General features: G+C 49.2%; 1 protein-coding gene across 1 annotated transcript; it reads right to left on the bottom strand.

The window, feature by feature from the left end:
• Positions 1-184: 184 nt before the first annotated feature.
• LOC6555618 (fasciculation and elongation protein zeta-2) lies at positions 185-13,727 on the bottom strand. Its single transcript, XM_001982561.3, has 5 exons — positions 12,665-13,727; positions 2,800-3,275; positions 2,515-2,730; positions 2,360-2,449; positions 185-2,277 (listed from the first exon to the last, which is right to left on the bottom strand). Exons 1-5 carry the CDS (start codon positions 13,219-13,221, stop codon positions 2,195-2,197), a joined length of 1,422 nt encoding a protein of 473 aa, XP_001982597.1. The 5' UTR covers positions 13,222-13,727; the 3' UTR covers positions 185-2,194.
• Positions 13,728-13,845: the final 118 nt, after the last annotated feature.

Raw genomic sequence — 13,845 nt, 5'->3', positions numbered from 1 at the left:
ACCTTGCCCGCAATTTTCGAAACGTTGTGCCACACTGCTTAGAAGTCCGTTTAATTCGAGACGCTGGGCAAAGTTAGCAATTCACTTTAACTTTTTTCTGCACCAACTTTTTGGGGGTGGTCAAAATGATGCCAATCCCAATCCAAATCCAAGTCCAAGTCCAAATGCAAACTGCCAGCAAATAGTTTTCTTCTTTTTATTCAAGCAATTTAAAAGTTTTCGGTTTGTCCATTGTACATAGAACTGTGTATTTTGTGTTCTCCTTTTACTAATTTATCAAATAAATATAATTTCCATCCTAGGCTGTTATTTATTTGCATTTTGAAATAATTTACAAATACGCGTACAATTAGGGGATCCCATCTTAATTTTGTATCATATTATATGATTTATGTAGCCTTTGCTTGGTTTTTAATATTTGTTTTACTCAGCAGAGACCTAAAAAAGTCACATTCCATTGAAAGATTTGCGATTTAGTAATACGTTTTAAATTGGTTTATAAAGCGCGACCATATTTGATATACATTTATATTTGTTGTATATGAAGTCGTAAAACATTTATGCTTTTATGTTTCTCTTGAGTGTGTATTTTGTCTTTGTCTTTTATATAGGTTTTCGATTTTAGGTATGTATATCTTGCATATCGTTTACTAACAAAGGTACCTAAGATTTGCATTAGATGTGATTCATTATCCACTATTCATTCTTCTATCTGAAGAGCCGATCCATGAACGAAGATCAATGGACTGATCAAATGGGCTGGAATCTTCGAGCGCTCTTCCTTCTTCGCTTAGTTTTGTCGTGTGAGATGTGAGACATGATATAATGTGGTTCATTTGGACTTGATGCAACTTGATGTATCTTTACTTGTACTCATACTTGTACTTCCCCTACTCGTTTATCGCTCTAAGTTCGCTTGCTAGTGTGGCTGGTAGCTTAGGAGGTAAGGACCGATTACGGAGTACCGATTTACTGGCTATAATGGGTAGTGGTTCATAATGAAGAAGAAAAAGAAGAGCACTGTGCGCCTGACTGAGTTTTAGCTATTATTCGATTTATTCGTAATCATAATTATCATTAATCATTAATCATTAGCGTTTTATTTATGCTTGTTTGGTAAAAGTAAATAACACAGCGTTTTCTATGCAAATTAAAATTAAATTTGTGTTTCCTCCATTCACATTAAACAATTGTTTTGAACAAAACAGAACGCGTTTTATGGCCTCGTAAACAATAAAAAAATGAGTAAATTAGGCGTAGTAAACTTAAAGCGAAGCGAAAACAATTGCTGCAACTGATTCTGATTCTGTTTCTGTTCCTATTTCTGAGTCTAAGTCTGAGTCTGAAGCCATCTCATCAAATGGTATTTGTAAATTGCACACGGAACACATTTCGAAACGGCGGATTCTCCAGGGCCACACACCTCTTATGATCAAGTTACATATATATTACATACAAGTTCCTTATTGTAAAACCTAGTGATTGGCTGCCGAACCGAACTCACAGATAAGCCCGCTCGTTCGATCGCAGAAAGCTGAGCGAACAAAATGCAAGCTGTGTATCGTTTTAGATCTGCATATTTCACATATAGACGAAAAGTTAACGCTGCACCGGCGGCGACAGGCGGCAGACTTGCAACTGGCCTAGATGCATTTACCATATATATTTAAGCTTAGTTGGAGTCGGCTCTATAACAATACGAAGGCTCCTTAAAGAGAAAGAGAGGCGGCGGAGAATTGAGTATTATTGCCATGGGAGGACTGGCTGAGTTCTTCGAGCGCGCTCTCCGCAAATATTTCGTTATATATATGTGTCTATATATGTTTGTATTACATGTATATTTTGTTGCATATTTTGTTCTGTCGGGGATCGGCCAGGAAAAGGCCGTTGACTCTGTTGACAAGAAGACCCCACCTTGGGCGCCTCGCATTGGACAGACGAAGCGTTGTTATCCAATCACTAGAGTCCTGGCGCTCTCCGGTTTGTGTGGAAATCTTCTCCTCCCCGGAGAGAATCGAGAGGATTGCATTTAAGCAATAATTTAACGTACGAACTAATCATTAAATTATGTGTGGTGTGGTTCGGTGTGTATATGCAAGTTGTATAGAGATGTACGGTTCAATTGTATAAACACAGACGTAGAGATGGAGCGACAGCTGGGTTCCTGCTCCTCGGCGACTACCGCTTAGCGCGCTTATGTGGGGCAGAGCACCTTCAAGATGTAGTCCGTAAGGAGGGCCGGAACCGTCGGGCTGTCCTCGTTGATGGCCTTGAGAACTGCAACAGATCGGGAGGAGTCGGCATTAGAGGGTCTGATTAGGTTGTTTATGATGTTTAGCCCGCAATGGGTGGTACTTACTCTTGATCAGGACCTGCAGGGACTGATTGTTGGGCGTGCCGTTCTCCAGGTGATACGGAATGACTGTGGTCAAGTACTTGGGCTCGGGACCTGCATCAGTGGGGGAAACCCATGTTAGATGTGAACGTGCGGGTATTTGGGATTGCGAAACTCACCCTGGAACTTGCCGCGCTTCTTCTCCACATGGTACTGCCGCCGTTTGTTCTGGACGGCCAGGAGCAGAGAGATGAACGAGTTCTTCAGCTCCTTCTCAAACTCCAGCTCGTCGCGCAGGGCCAGCTCGTTGATCAAGGTCTCGCTCAGCTCCTGGATCAGCACCTCCATCTCCATGTACAGCTCGTTCAGCTGTGTCGTGGTCAGATATTGCAGTTCTGCAAGAGAAAACAGGGGTTTTGTACACCTTTACCATTACCATTCAGGACGTAGGGTAGTCTGCTTACTTTCCGCATAGAGGGGGGCGCCCAGCACCTCTCGCGCCTTCTCGATCACCTCCGAATCGCAGGTCTCCGGCTCGTCCAGCGGGCTCTCGGCCTCGTCCATGATGTCGTCGATCTCCTTGATCACCTCCTCCACCGTCTTGATCGGCTGGTCGTCCATGTCCCCGTTCAAGCCGTTGAGGATGAGGGCGTGCATGTCCAGGTCGTTGGCCACCGCCTCGTCCTCGCTGGTCAGATCGTTGAACTCATCGCCCGGAGTCTGGGCATCCAGCCCAGATCCGGATCCCGACCCGTTGGTGTGTGGATACGCCTGGTGGCTCTGGTTGTGCAACTGCTGCTGCTGGTTGCGGGCCTGCTGCTGCTGCTTCGTGTGGTTCTGGCCCAGATTCAGGGTGGGCATGTGCATCTGACGGGTGTACGACTTGGACCAGTCGATGGGCAGAATGTTGCCAAAGTTTCCTGTGATGGTCCACCACATTCTGCAAGGACAGGGTAATCAGTACATCGAAATGAACATGGCTGCATCTTGATGGCGATTCTTTTAAGCTAAACACACCCGCTTGCATGATCCCATTTAAGTCCACAATGCCGAACAGCGAATAACCAAATCAACCCTTTCTGCCAAGAAAACACTCTCCATAAATCGCAGACATCAAGGCTTCTCTGAGTTTCGCCTTGCCAGCGCAAGAAACGCCATTTATTGGAGTGCCCTGGCAGCCAGTAATGAGTTTTTTCCTTTCATCATTCGCCCATTCTTTGCATAGCTCATGCCACCTCCTTGCCGCACTCAGCACCAAATGTTCCATGTACTTGTCGCCACCCACAAAGCCCGGTGAGTGAAAGAACTGGCACACTAAACCGCCAAGTGCCTCCCCCCTTTCAGTCACGGAAGCCTAGGCAACTGACAAATTGCCCCATGCACGTCGTTTCCGAAGATAATGAGGCAGCTGCAGCTGCATCTCTGATTGGGCGGCAGATTCAATGGTGAGGATTTGGGAACTGCCACTTCGCACCCAGCTACAGCAACTGAGTCCCGAACGACACTTCATTTGTGAACAGCAAAAACTCGCGCACAGCTGGAGAAATGAGTTTTTAATGTGGATCTGAGGACACCTCGACAGCTCGACAGCTCGACAGTGGCACAGTGCGTTTACAGATGGCTCACTGTAATCTCAGCCAAGCCCCCGCCTTCAGTTCCCTTGGCTTTGGCATTGGGCCCACATTTGCTGCCAGAAGAACTTGTTCGCCAGTCAGACGGATTGTCTGTTCCGAGTGCGCTGGCACAGTTGCTATCAAATTTCATGATCACTGCCAATCATTTAATTGCCTCTTGTCGGCCACGGATTTCCACTCCCCCGTGGATGGGTTCGCCCATAATTATTCATGCTCTACATTGCCGGGCAATTGGCAATTGAGTGCACTTTGCTGATTAGTCGAAGATGATTCACTGCAAATGTCGATTTCGTGGGAGAATACTCGCAAGTCCAGGGGAATCGGAAGTGGCATCTGTGCTCCGCTGAAGGGAAAACTTGTGTCAAAGTCTCGAGACTTCACGGTGCAAAAGCACGTTCAGTGGTGGTCATACAGCCGTGGTGCGCACTGTACGGCACAGCCACACCAACAGACACTATGTGGATGCGCCTAGTGCAGAGGCTGTATCTCGGTTCGGAATGTGTCGAGGCCGCCAAGAAATGTGTGTGCATACATACATATATGTACATATGACTGCGTATGACTACGTGCCGGTGGTGTGGGCAACACTTTTGGAGCTCGCGGACGAGGGGCGGACAGATTACGAATGAATATTTAAGCTGCCAGCAAAGCGAACTAATTACGGAGCACTCACTCCGCCGCCCGACAGACTCATTCGATGGAGCCGCCTAATCGGCTAATCGGAGTCGGAAATGGGATGGGATGGGATGGGATGGGTTGGAATGAAATGGCCGGCTACCAAGTGGAATTGTACGCACTAAATTGACACATCACAATTTGCGTCGCCAGTCCAGTCGGAGAATTCAGGTCAGATCGGATGAGTTGTCCACGGAACTGAAGGGCTGTAACCTCGTTCTGCTCATTCCTCGGGAATGTTTCCACACAAAGTGTGATCATTGCCACCACCAGCATTGCAAGCACCAGCTTAGTTGGTTGGCAATCGCTTCTCTGTGCTCATCTGCTCCGCCCCGCCATCTGCGAAACTCACTTTCCTATCGCGGACAATCCAGTTCAGATTGCAGCCCCCACTCCTTGGCTATTGGGTGCCCTGGCATTCCCCAGTTTCCATCATCGCCTCGGGCAATTAGTGCCCAGACTCTCTCGCACCCATCGGCAATTACAATTACGAGCCCACTTTATCATGCGCGGAGATGGGATCTACCCTGACCACCCATCACAAGTGCACCCGACCACTTTTGGCAGCGCTCTCCATTCGGAAGCTCATCTCTTGGCCAGCGGTGACCCCGACCCGGTAGTTCGGGGCATGCCACACTCCGCCTGGGCGGCTGGCATTGGAATATGAATTTCAGAGTGCGGGGCTGCGGCCACATGCTCCGCAGTCCGACAATTAGCAGTTTGGGTCTCGAAAATCGGCACACGAAACATGAGCTCATCGTTTAGACAAACATCATGTTTAATAACAAGTGGGTTGGGCGGAGTTGCTCGGGCACCGACGACTGCGATACTCTTACGCTCCCATTTCCGCCCACTATACTAGCATACGAGTATGGTACGAGTGTTTTCACACGTTTAAAAGTCATGATGCTCCTTGGATAGGGTAAAACAAAAACCGCAATTTTCGTTGATGAACATTTTTTATGGAAATGGCAATATTTTAATGAATTTTAATTGCGTGTACTTAGATAACCGAATCAACTTGTGTCTCCAGCTGATGAATCACCATCATCCGCTCAACTTGGCGGTCCGCTCATGATGACGATCACGTTGACGATAACGATGATGACGATCAGTCAAACTGCCCAAGTGTCCCCCTTGGCATCCCCCTTGGCATCCCCCACTCCATACCCTGTACATTTTCGCCCAATTGGCTTCATTCCGCCCACGCCGTGCTGACTGTTTTCCCCTTTCTCTCCGCTTTTTAGATAATTGTGGCTGGCATTTCTCGGTGCTGCTTCTTCCTGAATTTCGTATTTTTGTGTTGACTCCCCGGCAAATTGAAATTTCATAGGAAATGAATTTTTTGGTGGTTTGGTGGGCCTCTGCGCCGCGAACAATGGAGAAATAACTTTCTAAAACGGTTCGATGTGCTGCTATAGCATCCAGAGGGCAGCACGCAGATGCCGCTGAAGATCCAAGGCAGTAGCTTTATGATCTTTAGATAATACTGAAATATTATGCCACTTGCTTTGATGTTTGGTAAGACCAGCAAGTTCTGGATTGAGCCTAGGGTAACATACGGCTGAGTCTCCGATCCAACAGCAGTTTTATAGGTGAAATTACGGGTAATAAAGGCAGAGAGCGGACCCTATCTGCTTTCTCAAGCTGTTTTAGCATTTCAAATGTTTGTTTCGACGGCTATTGTTGTCTTCATGTTGTTGTTCGCTGTTTTGAGGTTCGTTCACACGTCTTTTCACCCAACCGCAACGCGCTGTACAATCGCACTCTTAATTTTCGGCAACTTGCACTCGGCAGAGCTCAGACAGGCAGACTACTCGATACCCTGTAATAGGCTGCAGCTGCATTCCCCTTCTGGTGCAGTAAGTATCCAGTATCCAGGACTCAAGCCTAAGATAGCTGACGCTCGTATATAGTGAAGTAGGGGTCAAATACATATGGAGATATACAAATTCGATTACCCTATAAACCATTTCTCTCAGTGGAACCAGCTGAGGGGGCGGGCTGGCAGCTAATCGCCTGGGTTTTTGGGGTGTTAGCTATTTTCTGTTTGTTGTTGTCTTACGTCGTCCGCCGTGCGGAGTGTGAAAGTTTTCTCTGCTCCCCTTCACCTTTCTCCTCTGCCTAGGAAGTAGCAGGGTGACCCTGTGCCGCTTATTTTCCACATATGAACACACACAGCGGGAGGCAAGACAATAGCACCCGCTGCAGCGAACCTACTCAAACCGAAACAAAACCTGGCATATTAGCTAAGCCTGAATCTGGCCAGATTTGAATGCCCTTTGCGACTTATAGGCCCTACACTACGACTTTTCACACGCCCTGCACCATTAATTTGGACTACGCTGTACGCGTTTACTGCGACAGCAAATACGTGGATAGAAAAATGCCACCGCAAACTAAAACACACACTTGCAGCGTAAAAACTAAAATAAAAACAGCCGCGAGAGAGGTGGGAACACCATGTCTTGCACACTTCAAAGCGTTTCTAATTTTAGGCCGTTCACACTTTGCGTTGGCACAGGAGCCGCATAGCCTATATAGTCGATCCAAATTCAAATCGAGCTGTGTGTTAATGGACTGTGGGGTGTTTGGATGGGGTGCAGAATTGGGGACACGGCAAATGACATCGGCGACGAGAACGAGGAGCTGGGGCAGTTGGTTTTTAATTCGTTTCGCGGGTGGGCTTTTTGAAAAACATTCCTTGCATTCCGTGCACGGCTATCAGCTTACACGTACGATCCTAAAACGATCCAAAACATGATGTCACATAAAGTGGTCCATAAACAGAGGACACTCTATGACGAACGCATTTATGCGAGATACCATCTGGCCACCTGCACAAAACTGAAATTAAAACAAACAATTTGGAGTTTCAAGCGCGAGTTGCCATTTCGGATTTGGTTGCGTGCTTGTGCAAAATCAACTTATAATTAATTTGTATAAATAGGCCATTAGCATTAACAAAACGCGCGAGAGAGCCGCGCCAGAGAGAAACTGGGCAATGTTGTCTATGGCTTCTGTCTTCGGTCTTCGCAGTGGCCTCCATGGCAATCTTCATCTTTCTTCCGAAACCGCAGAGGAAAATGCTGCCAGTTATGTGGCCCACAAACAGATAACAGCAAAAATGCGAACAAAACAAAACGAAACGAAACAAAACCCACAGCACACGTGTCGTATATAGCAGATATATATATGTGGTATAGGTACAAGTACAGCACTACGGTAAAGAGAAGAGCTGGAGAAGATTGCTAAGCGGCGACGATCGATGGGGCACCACTCGTGATCTCGATTCGGAGGAGGCAGACCGCCCGAAAGTCCGTCCAAGATCGTCTGAATACGCATTTGAGTACGACCTCGTCATGGCTTCGTCAGTGCTTATACGAGCTTGCCTGTACAGTGTGCACTTTCCCCAGATGCCAGCCAGTTGGGTTGGCTCGTTGTGCCGCAGAGTTATTAAATCCAAGAGCAGACAGTCGCCCCCGCTGGCGACGGGCTTTCTTGCTCTGGCTTCAAGGACCCTTGAAGTGCTTCCCTTGGCAGGGCATCCAGCGTCCTCGGCGCATCCTTGGCGCACTCCCACTCCCTCCACCAAATGCCAGAGGAGTCTGCTGCAGATGCAGTTGCAGTTGCACATGCCGATGCAGTTGCAGATGCCGTGGCAGACTCAGCCCAATTATACAACACCCGTGCTCAGCTGCCTTCAACCACCAGCCAGCAGAGCCTGGTCCGCCTCCCGCCTCCCCGTTCTCCGGGCTTCGTCCTTGACTGTGCTCCAAACGTTGTTTTGTTTGCTGATGATGTAATGCGGCCGCAGGCAAAGGCTCCGCCTGTGTGGCTTGGCTTAGTCATCAGATACAATATCTCTTCGATGACAGTCAGACATTTCTAATATTCGAATGGCGCCGAAAACAGTGGAAAACCGGAACGGGGCAAAGTGGCTCTGTGGAAAGTTGAGCGAGGTTAGGTCGCCAATTAGCATTCGGGGGCGTACAGCAGTGCGCCCAGTGGGTGGTGGCCCGTGTCCCCGGGCGACGCCTCCAAACAAATGCCCAAAAGGTTAACGTCCTTTGGCCCCTCGATTGCAGAATGCAGCCCACCCTTCAGAGGAAGGGTCCGAAAAGTCGGCGTGGCCAGGAAGTGGCACTCGTGCACTTGCCACCCTCGTCCGCTCCCCCTCAATGCATTCGGACTGATAAGTTCTTAGCGTCGCAGCGCCGCAGCTCTGTAGCTACCCGCAAAACACGCATACGACGTGTTGTCGGCATGACTCATCCAGCGGATACGGAACCACCCGAACACAATTTCTGTCGCACAGGCACACGGAGAGAAATGGGGGGTATCTAAACGGTTCCGATTCGAGGAACCATTCCTGTGTCTGCGCAAAAACTATAATGCTCCCTGTGCATAAACTGCGCTGTTGTTCCTGAGCGCCACTTACATCAGAGGGCGGGTTACGTTGCCACTGGGCCGTGTCCTGTCTAGCAACCCCAGGCAATCATCCCCTGCCGCAGTTCCATCTGATTATTTATAGCGGGGACCTGCTAATTGATTACCATGCAGTTCAGTGGCTGCCCTGCGGCCCAGGACCATGAAGGAAGCCCGATCCGAACTTGGCCTCGGCCACCCCAAAGGAACATACTGCAGTGGCCAGTCAGTGAACCCGCAGTGAACGCGATTGGCAGAACTTTGGCCTCAAGTCTTGATTTCGGGCAACGTTTTGCAGGGCACTCGGGTTCCAAGCGGCTCCAAGCGGCTCCAAGCGGGTTCCAAAGACATGCCATGTCGTCAGAGTACGCTCGCAGAGCTCTTGAGCGCATTGCGATCTTGGAACTGATTCCTACAGTCGTAGAAGGCCGCAAACTGGTTAGCAGGTTGCCCAACCAACTGCCAATTAAGAGCAATCAACGCTGCGGCCAGATGAGTTTGCTGATGTAAGTGCTGGCATTGCGTGTGGTCAATTAATAGCCGAGTGCTTAATCGATCTGACTGCAGCTCGCTAAGATCGCTGAGATCGCTAAGATCGCCAAGATCAGCCGATCAGCCGATCAGCTTGGCCACGCGAAGCGGCTTTTGGCATTTGCCGCAAATGGCTGGCTGCGAACGAGTTTCGGTGTCTTATTACGCAGGCATTACGGAGCTGAAGAGCCACCCCACCCCGACGCATCTTGTCCGATACTCCCGATACTCCCTGCATCCGCTGTGCAGTTCGTAGGTCGCAGGATGCAGGTCGTTGAACCCCGCTGCGGAACAGGAATCGATCGGCTCTTGGGGACGTGGACGTGGCGCAAAAGTGGGTCGCCAGCAACAAGCCGATTATGAGCGAAAATCAGCATGGTCAGCAAGCTTTTCGCCCGGTTAGCTGGCGTGTTTCGGGCCACAGTAGCCGCAGTAGCCGCACCGGAAGAATGCTGGCCATATGGAGCGCATTTTATCGTCGTGCCTGGCATATGGTCAAGTCAGCTTGACTGGCAATCGTGCCTGCACTGCGTAGTGCGAGTTACGCCTTGGATAAAAGTGGCATTATTCACTCGACCATTCCAAGGGCCATAAGCGGTTTGGTTGACGTGGTTGCATGCTGCATAGGAAATGTGGGTTGGCACTGTGAAAGGCACCACTGTTTCTGTAAGTAGTTCCACACTTGTTATCCTGGAGTCGCCGTTCTTCTGCTTCCTGCGTCGTGGCCGCCAAGAGCCTTTCCGTGCTGACGCAACTTTGCCGCTCCAACTTTTCCGAACTTCGTCCTTGGAGCAGCTGCCACTAATCAGAGCGGAATGCAGTTGAAAACTTTGCCACAGGCGGATGGCTGGGCCGGGGGAAAACGGGGGCGCTGGGGGATGGTTCCCACGACAGGGACTGGAACAATGGAGCGACCTTCGGCCCGGCAAACCCACTCAGCACACTTTCCATGGAATCACCAGTGAATAAGGTAAATATTGACAACTGGCGTGGACGGCGCAGCTGCGTTTAATGCGCCAACACACAAGAGCAGACCATTGGCACCCAGCATCGGGGTTCGAATGCCTGATACCCCGCGCCGCACACACATCAGCACTTCTGGGAACCATAACCAATTCGATGGGATTCGATTATGAATACCGCAGGGCACCCATACGAGTATGTAGGTGCCCCAAAAGAGAGCAGAGCCTTCCCGTAAGTCGACCCGCGCTCTTCTTCTGTTCTCACTTTGACACGTCAAAGTGTTTGACAAGTAATCAAGCCGCGATACCCTCTCCCCAGAGAGCGGGAGCAGGAGCGGGAGAAGAGGCAGTGACAGTTCGTGTGTGGCTGAAGAGAGGGGGACAGCAGAAAGAGATGGGGATGCAGAGGGTGAGAGGGAGAGCGAAAGCGAGAGCGAGAGCGAGGGGACAAGGTGACAGCGGTGGCAATGAATACTCATAAAATGAAAAACAAAGAACGCATTTAAGACCAACTAACTGCATCAGAGCGAACGACTTTGGCTGACTGCGCTGCTGCAGAGTTTCGCTATCTGTACACGCTTCCAGGCTTTTTCGTGCTTCGAGGATTTCAGGCTTCCAGCACTTCGCACTTCCAGGAGGCAGAGCAGAGGCAAGAGCAAAGAGTTATTCACGCAAATATGTATGTAAACACAGACTAGCATGTACAACTATGTATGATTATTCATTTCGTCAGTGCAAAATCTGGAATTTCAATCACTGTGTCTAAATGCGTCAAACTATTTCGGACACACATGTGAATACAGTGAGCGCACAGGCGGTAAAATCAATGTTACTCAAGTTCAGAGTGACAAGATTCGAAAACCCACAGATTGATCTGTTTAACAAGTACCAGTTTCAGATGGATCGTCTGGCTAGAACTTACAGAATCTTTGATTTAATTCGCGGAGCTATAAAGAATCTAATGGCATTAATAGCACTGGATCATTTGTGCAGAGTGCATCTTAGCGATTGTCCACTGTGTGTTTATTTATTTGCACAGGATGTGAGTGAGTATTCGCGCTCGTAAGCACACACATACACACGTGGAAAGCGGGTGTGCACGCGATTATCAAATTTATGGCTGATGTCAGCCGAGAGGGAAAGAGGGAAAACATCTATACATCTATACATAGTATTATTGTTTTCCCTTCTCGTTGGACTTGCATTCCACGTCGAAGTCGAATCTCTGCAGCCCCAACCATCTCCACGCTCCATGTTCAAGTCGGGCCAATGCTGCATGAAGTGTTTATCTGGCCACTGGACATAATATGATTTATTGCCCCCACTCTCTGTGATTGCCGCTTCCTCAACATAAGTGGATCAGCGTTACAATGGGGCCTACCACCGCGGCGGCACCACTGCCATCGACATTGGGGGCCCAGTTGCATCCGAGGCGAAGCGCAACAGTCTTGCAAAGCCCAGATGAAAACAGCGAGCAGCGAAAACTCCTGGCACTTTTATCGATCCAACAAGAAAGCACTAGCCAACCAACACCAACCACCCATCGCCCATCCCTCGCGATTCGGGCAGGATTACGTCGTTATGTGGCGCCGGGCTGGAACAGCCAGCCAGGGGGCGGAGCGGGGTGGTTTGGCCGGGATCAGGGGTCAGGGGTTACGGGTTACGGGGTAGCGGTCCGAGCTCGGAGCATGCGCACTCAACACCCCAAGCGTCGCAATAGACACGAAAGCAGAAAACAGTACTAAAACGCAAAACATCGCAAAATGCATTTTACATAACTATAATATTGGATTGTATCATGCGGCACATCCTTACTCCGGAACTTCCTTCGAGTGTTTGGGTTACATGATGTAGCTCTACCAAAATCCACCCCCAATGTTCCCAATTTATAAGTGCTTATAACATGACATCAGACGTTTGGAAAAAAAAAGCAACGCCAATGGCTCTATTCAAATTATAATTTAACAACTATTAATTCGGTAATTCATTTCCGAGAAAAGGAGCCTCCCATTGCTTGTTTATAGAAACCAAACACTTAACTACAGGGCATGACAAGGGTTTTGGGATAGTGCCCATTGGGTAACTACTGGTTTACTTACTGGCATTCGTTCATGATCTCCTCCTGGCTGCGCACCTGCACCGGAGCCAGCTCCTCGACGTTCTCCTCGTAGTTGCCAAAGCACTTGGTTATCTTTTCGTCGAACGTGTTGACCAAATCCTCCAGGCTCCCGCCGAAGGTCTCCGTGAAGTTGTCAACATGGTCGCCGGCGGCCAGGGAGCGCTTCTCCAGACCGTCCAGACCAACACCGGCTCCCTCGCCTGGCACCAATCCCACATCGGACAGGCCGATTTCTATGAGCGACCCGCCCTGCAGCGTGTTGCAATTGGGGCTAATGGAGCCAGCTCCTCCTCCCACTACTCCACTTCCTCCGTTCTTGCTCACATGCGCATCGCGTACCGCATCCTCCAGGAGGCGCAGCTTGGCCGCATCCGGCTTGCCGCCGGAGGAGGAATCCTTTAGATTCAGGTTGAGCGTGTCGTTTAGGGCATTCTGATTCGAGATGAAGTCGCAGCCGCCCCACTCGTCCGTCTCCTCGAACTTTGCCAATGGAGCCTCGAATTTTAGCTCGGCCATTTTGGTGCCGAGGTCACGCATGGCACGCGCAAAGGATTCTCTCAAGGATTCGGCGGAGTCCCCTTCCGATTCCGTTTAAACTTTTGGGGGCAGTCTTCACTTGCGCGCTTCCCTTTTCTTCCTTCAGAACACAAGTTCTACTGACTTTTCCGGACTGGCTGCAAAAACTTTGCAACCCCTAATTCGGCTAGTTGCTTGTGGGTTGAGCGGGGCTTTCGGCGGGGAAAATGCCCCGGAATACGAAACACGGAACACTCGACTCCGTGGAACTGCGGTTCGGGCAATTCCAATTGGACTTATTCCGATTGCCCAGCGCTCGACTTTCTGGCTGGCTGTCTGTCTGATATGACTGATCTGCTTACGAGCACAATAAACACCAAACAATAAAAAAAATAAATCACACTGGCACTCAGACGCGGTTGCTTATGTTTTGTTTCTATAAATTGCGTTTCTACAACTGACGACCGAACTGCTCTCCTGCAAAACTAATTTCGACTGACAGTGGTGTGACCAGAAACGGATTACCACCAAATGCTGTGTTCGGTGTTATTTAGTACATTATTCGGTGAGAACAGGTGGCAATACCCGTTTAGCCGTTGCACAAACCATTATTTAGACATAAACCATATTCAGTATTTTTACCAT

Source organism: Drosophila erecta, unplaced genomic scaffold (assembly GCF_003286155.1).
Source record: "Drosophila erecta strain 14021-0224.00,06,07 unplaced genomic scaffold, DereRS2 tig00000126-arrow-pilon, whole genome shotgun sequence".
Lineage (NCBI taxonomy): Eukaryota > Metazoa > Arthropoda > Insecta > Diptera > Drosophilidae > Drosophila > Drosophila erecta.
Note: the sequence above shows the minus strand (reverse complement) of the source record. Positions and strands in the feature narration are given on the sequence as shown.

Excerpts from the sequence above, each read along its gene's own strand:
- LOC6555618 (XM_001982561.3), bottom strand. The coding sequence starts at position 13,221 with ATGCGTGACCTCGGCACCAAAATGGCCGAGCTAAAATTCGAGGCTCCA. Across the intron at positions 2,450-2,514 it reads GAAGCGCGGCAAGTTCCAGG|GTCCCGAGCCCAAGTACTTG; the intron begins GTGAGTTTCGCA and ends CCACTGATGCAG. Across the intron at positions 2,278-2,359 it reads CCTGCAGGTCCTGATCAAGA|TTCTCAAGGCCATCAACGAG; the intron begins GTAAGTACCACC and ends GATCTGTTGCAG.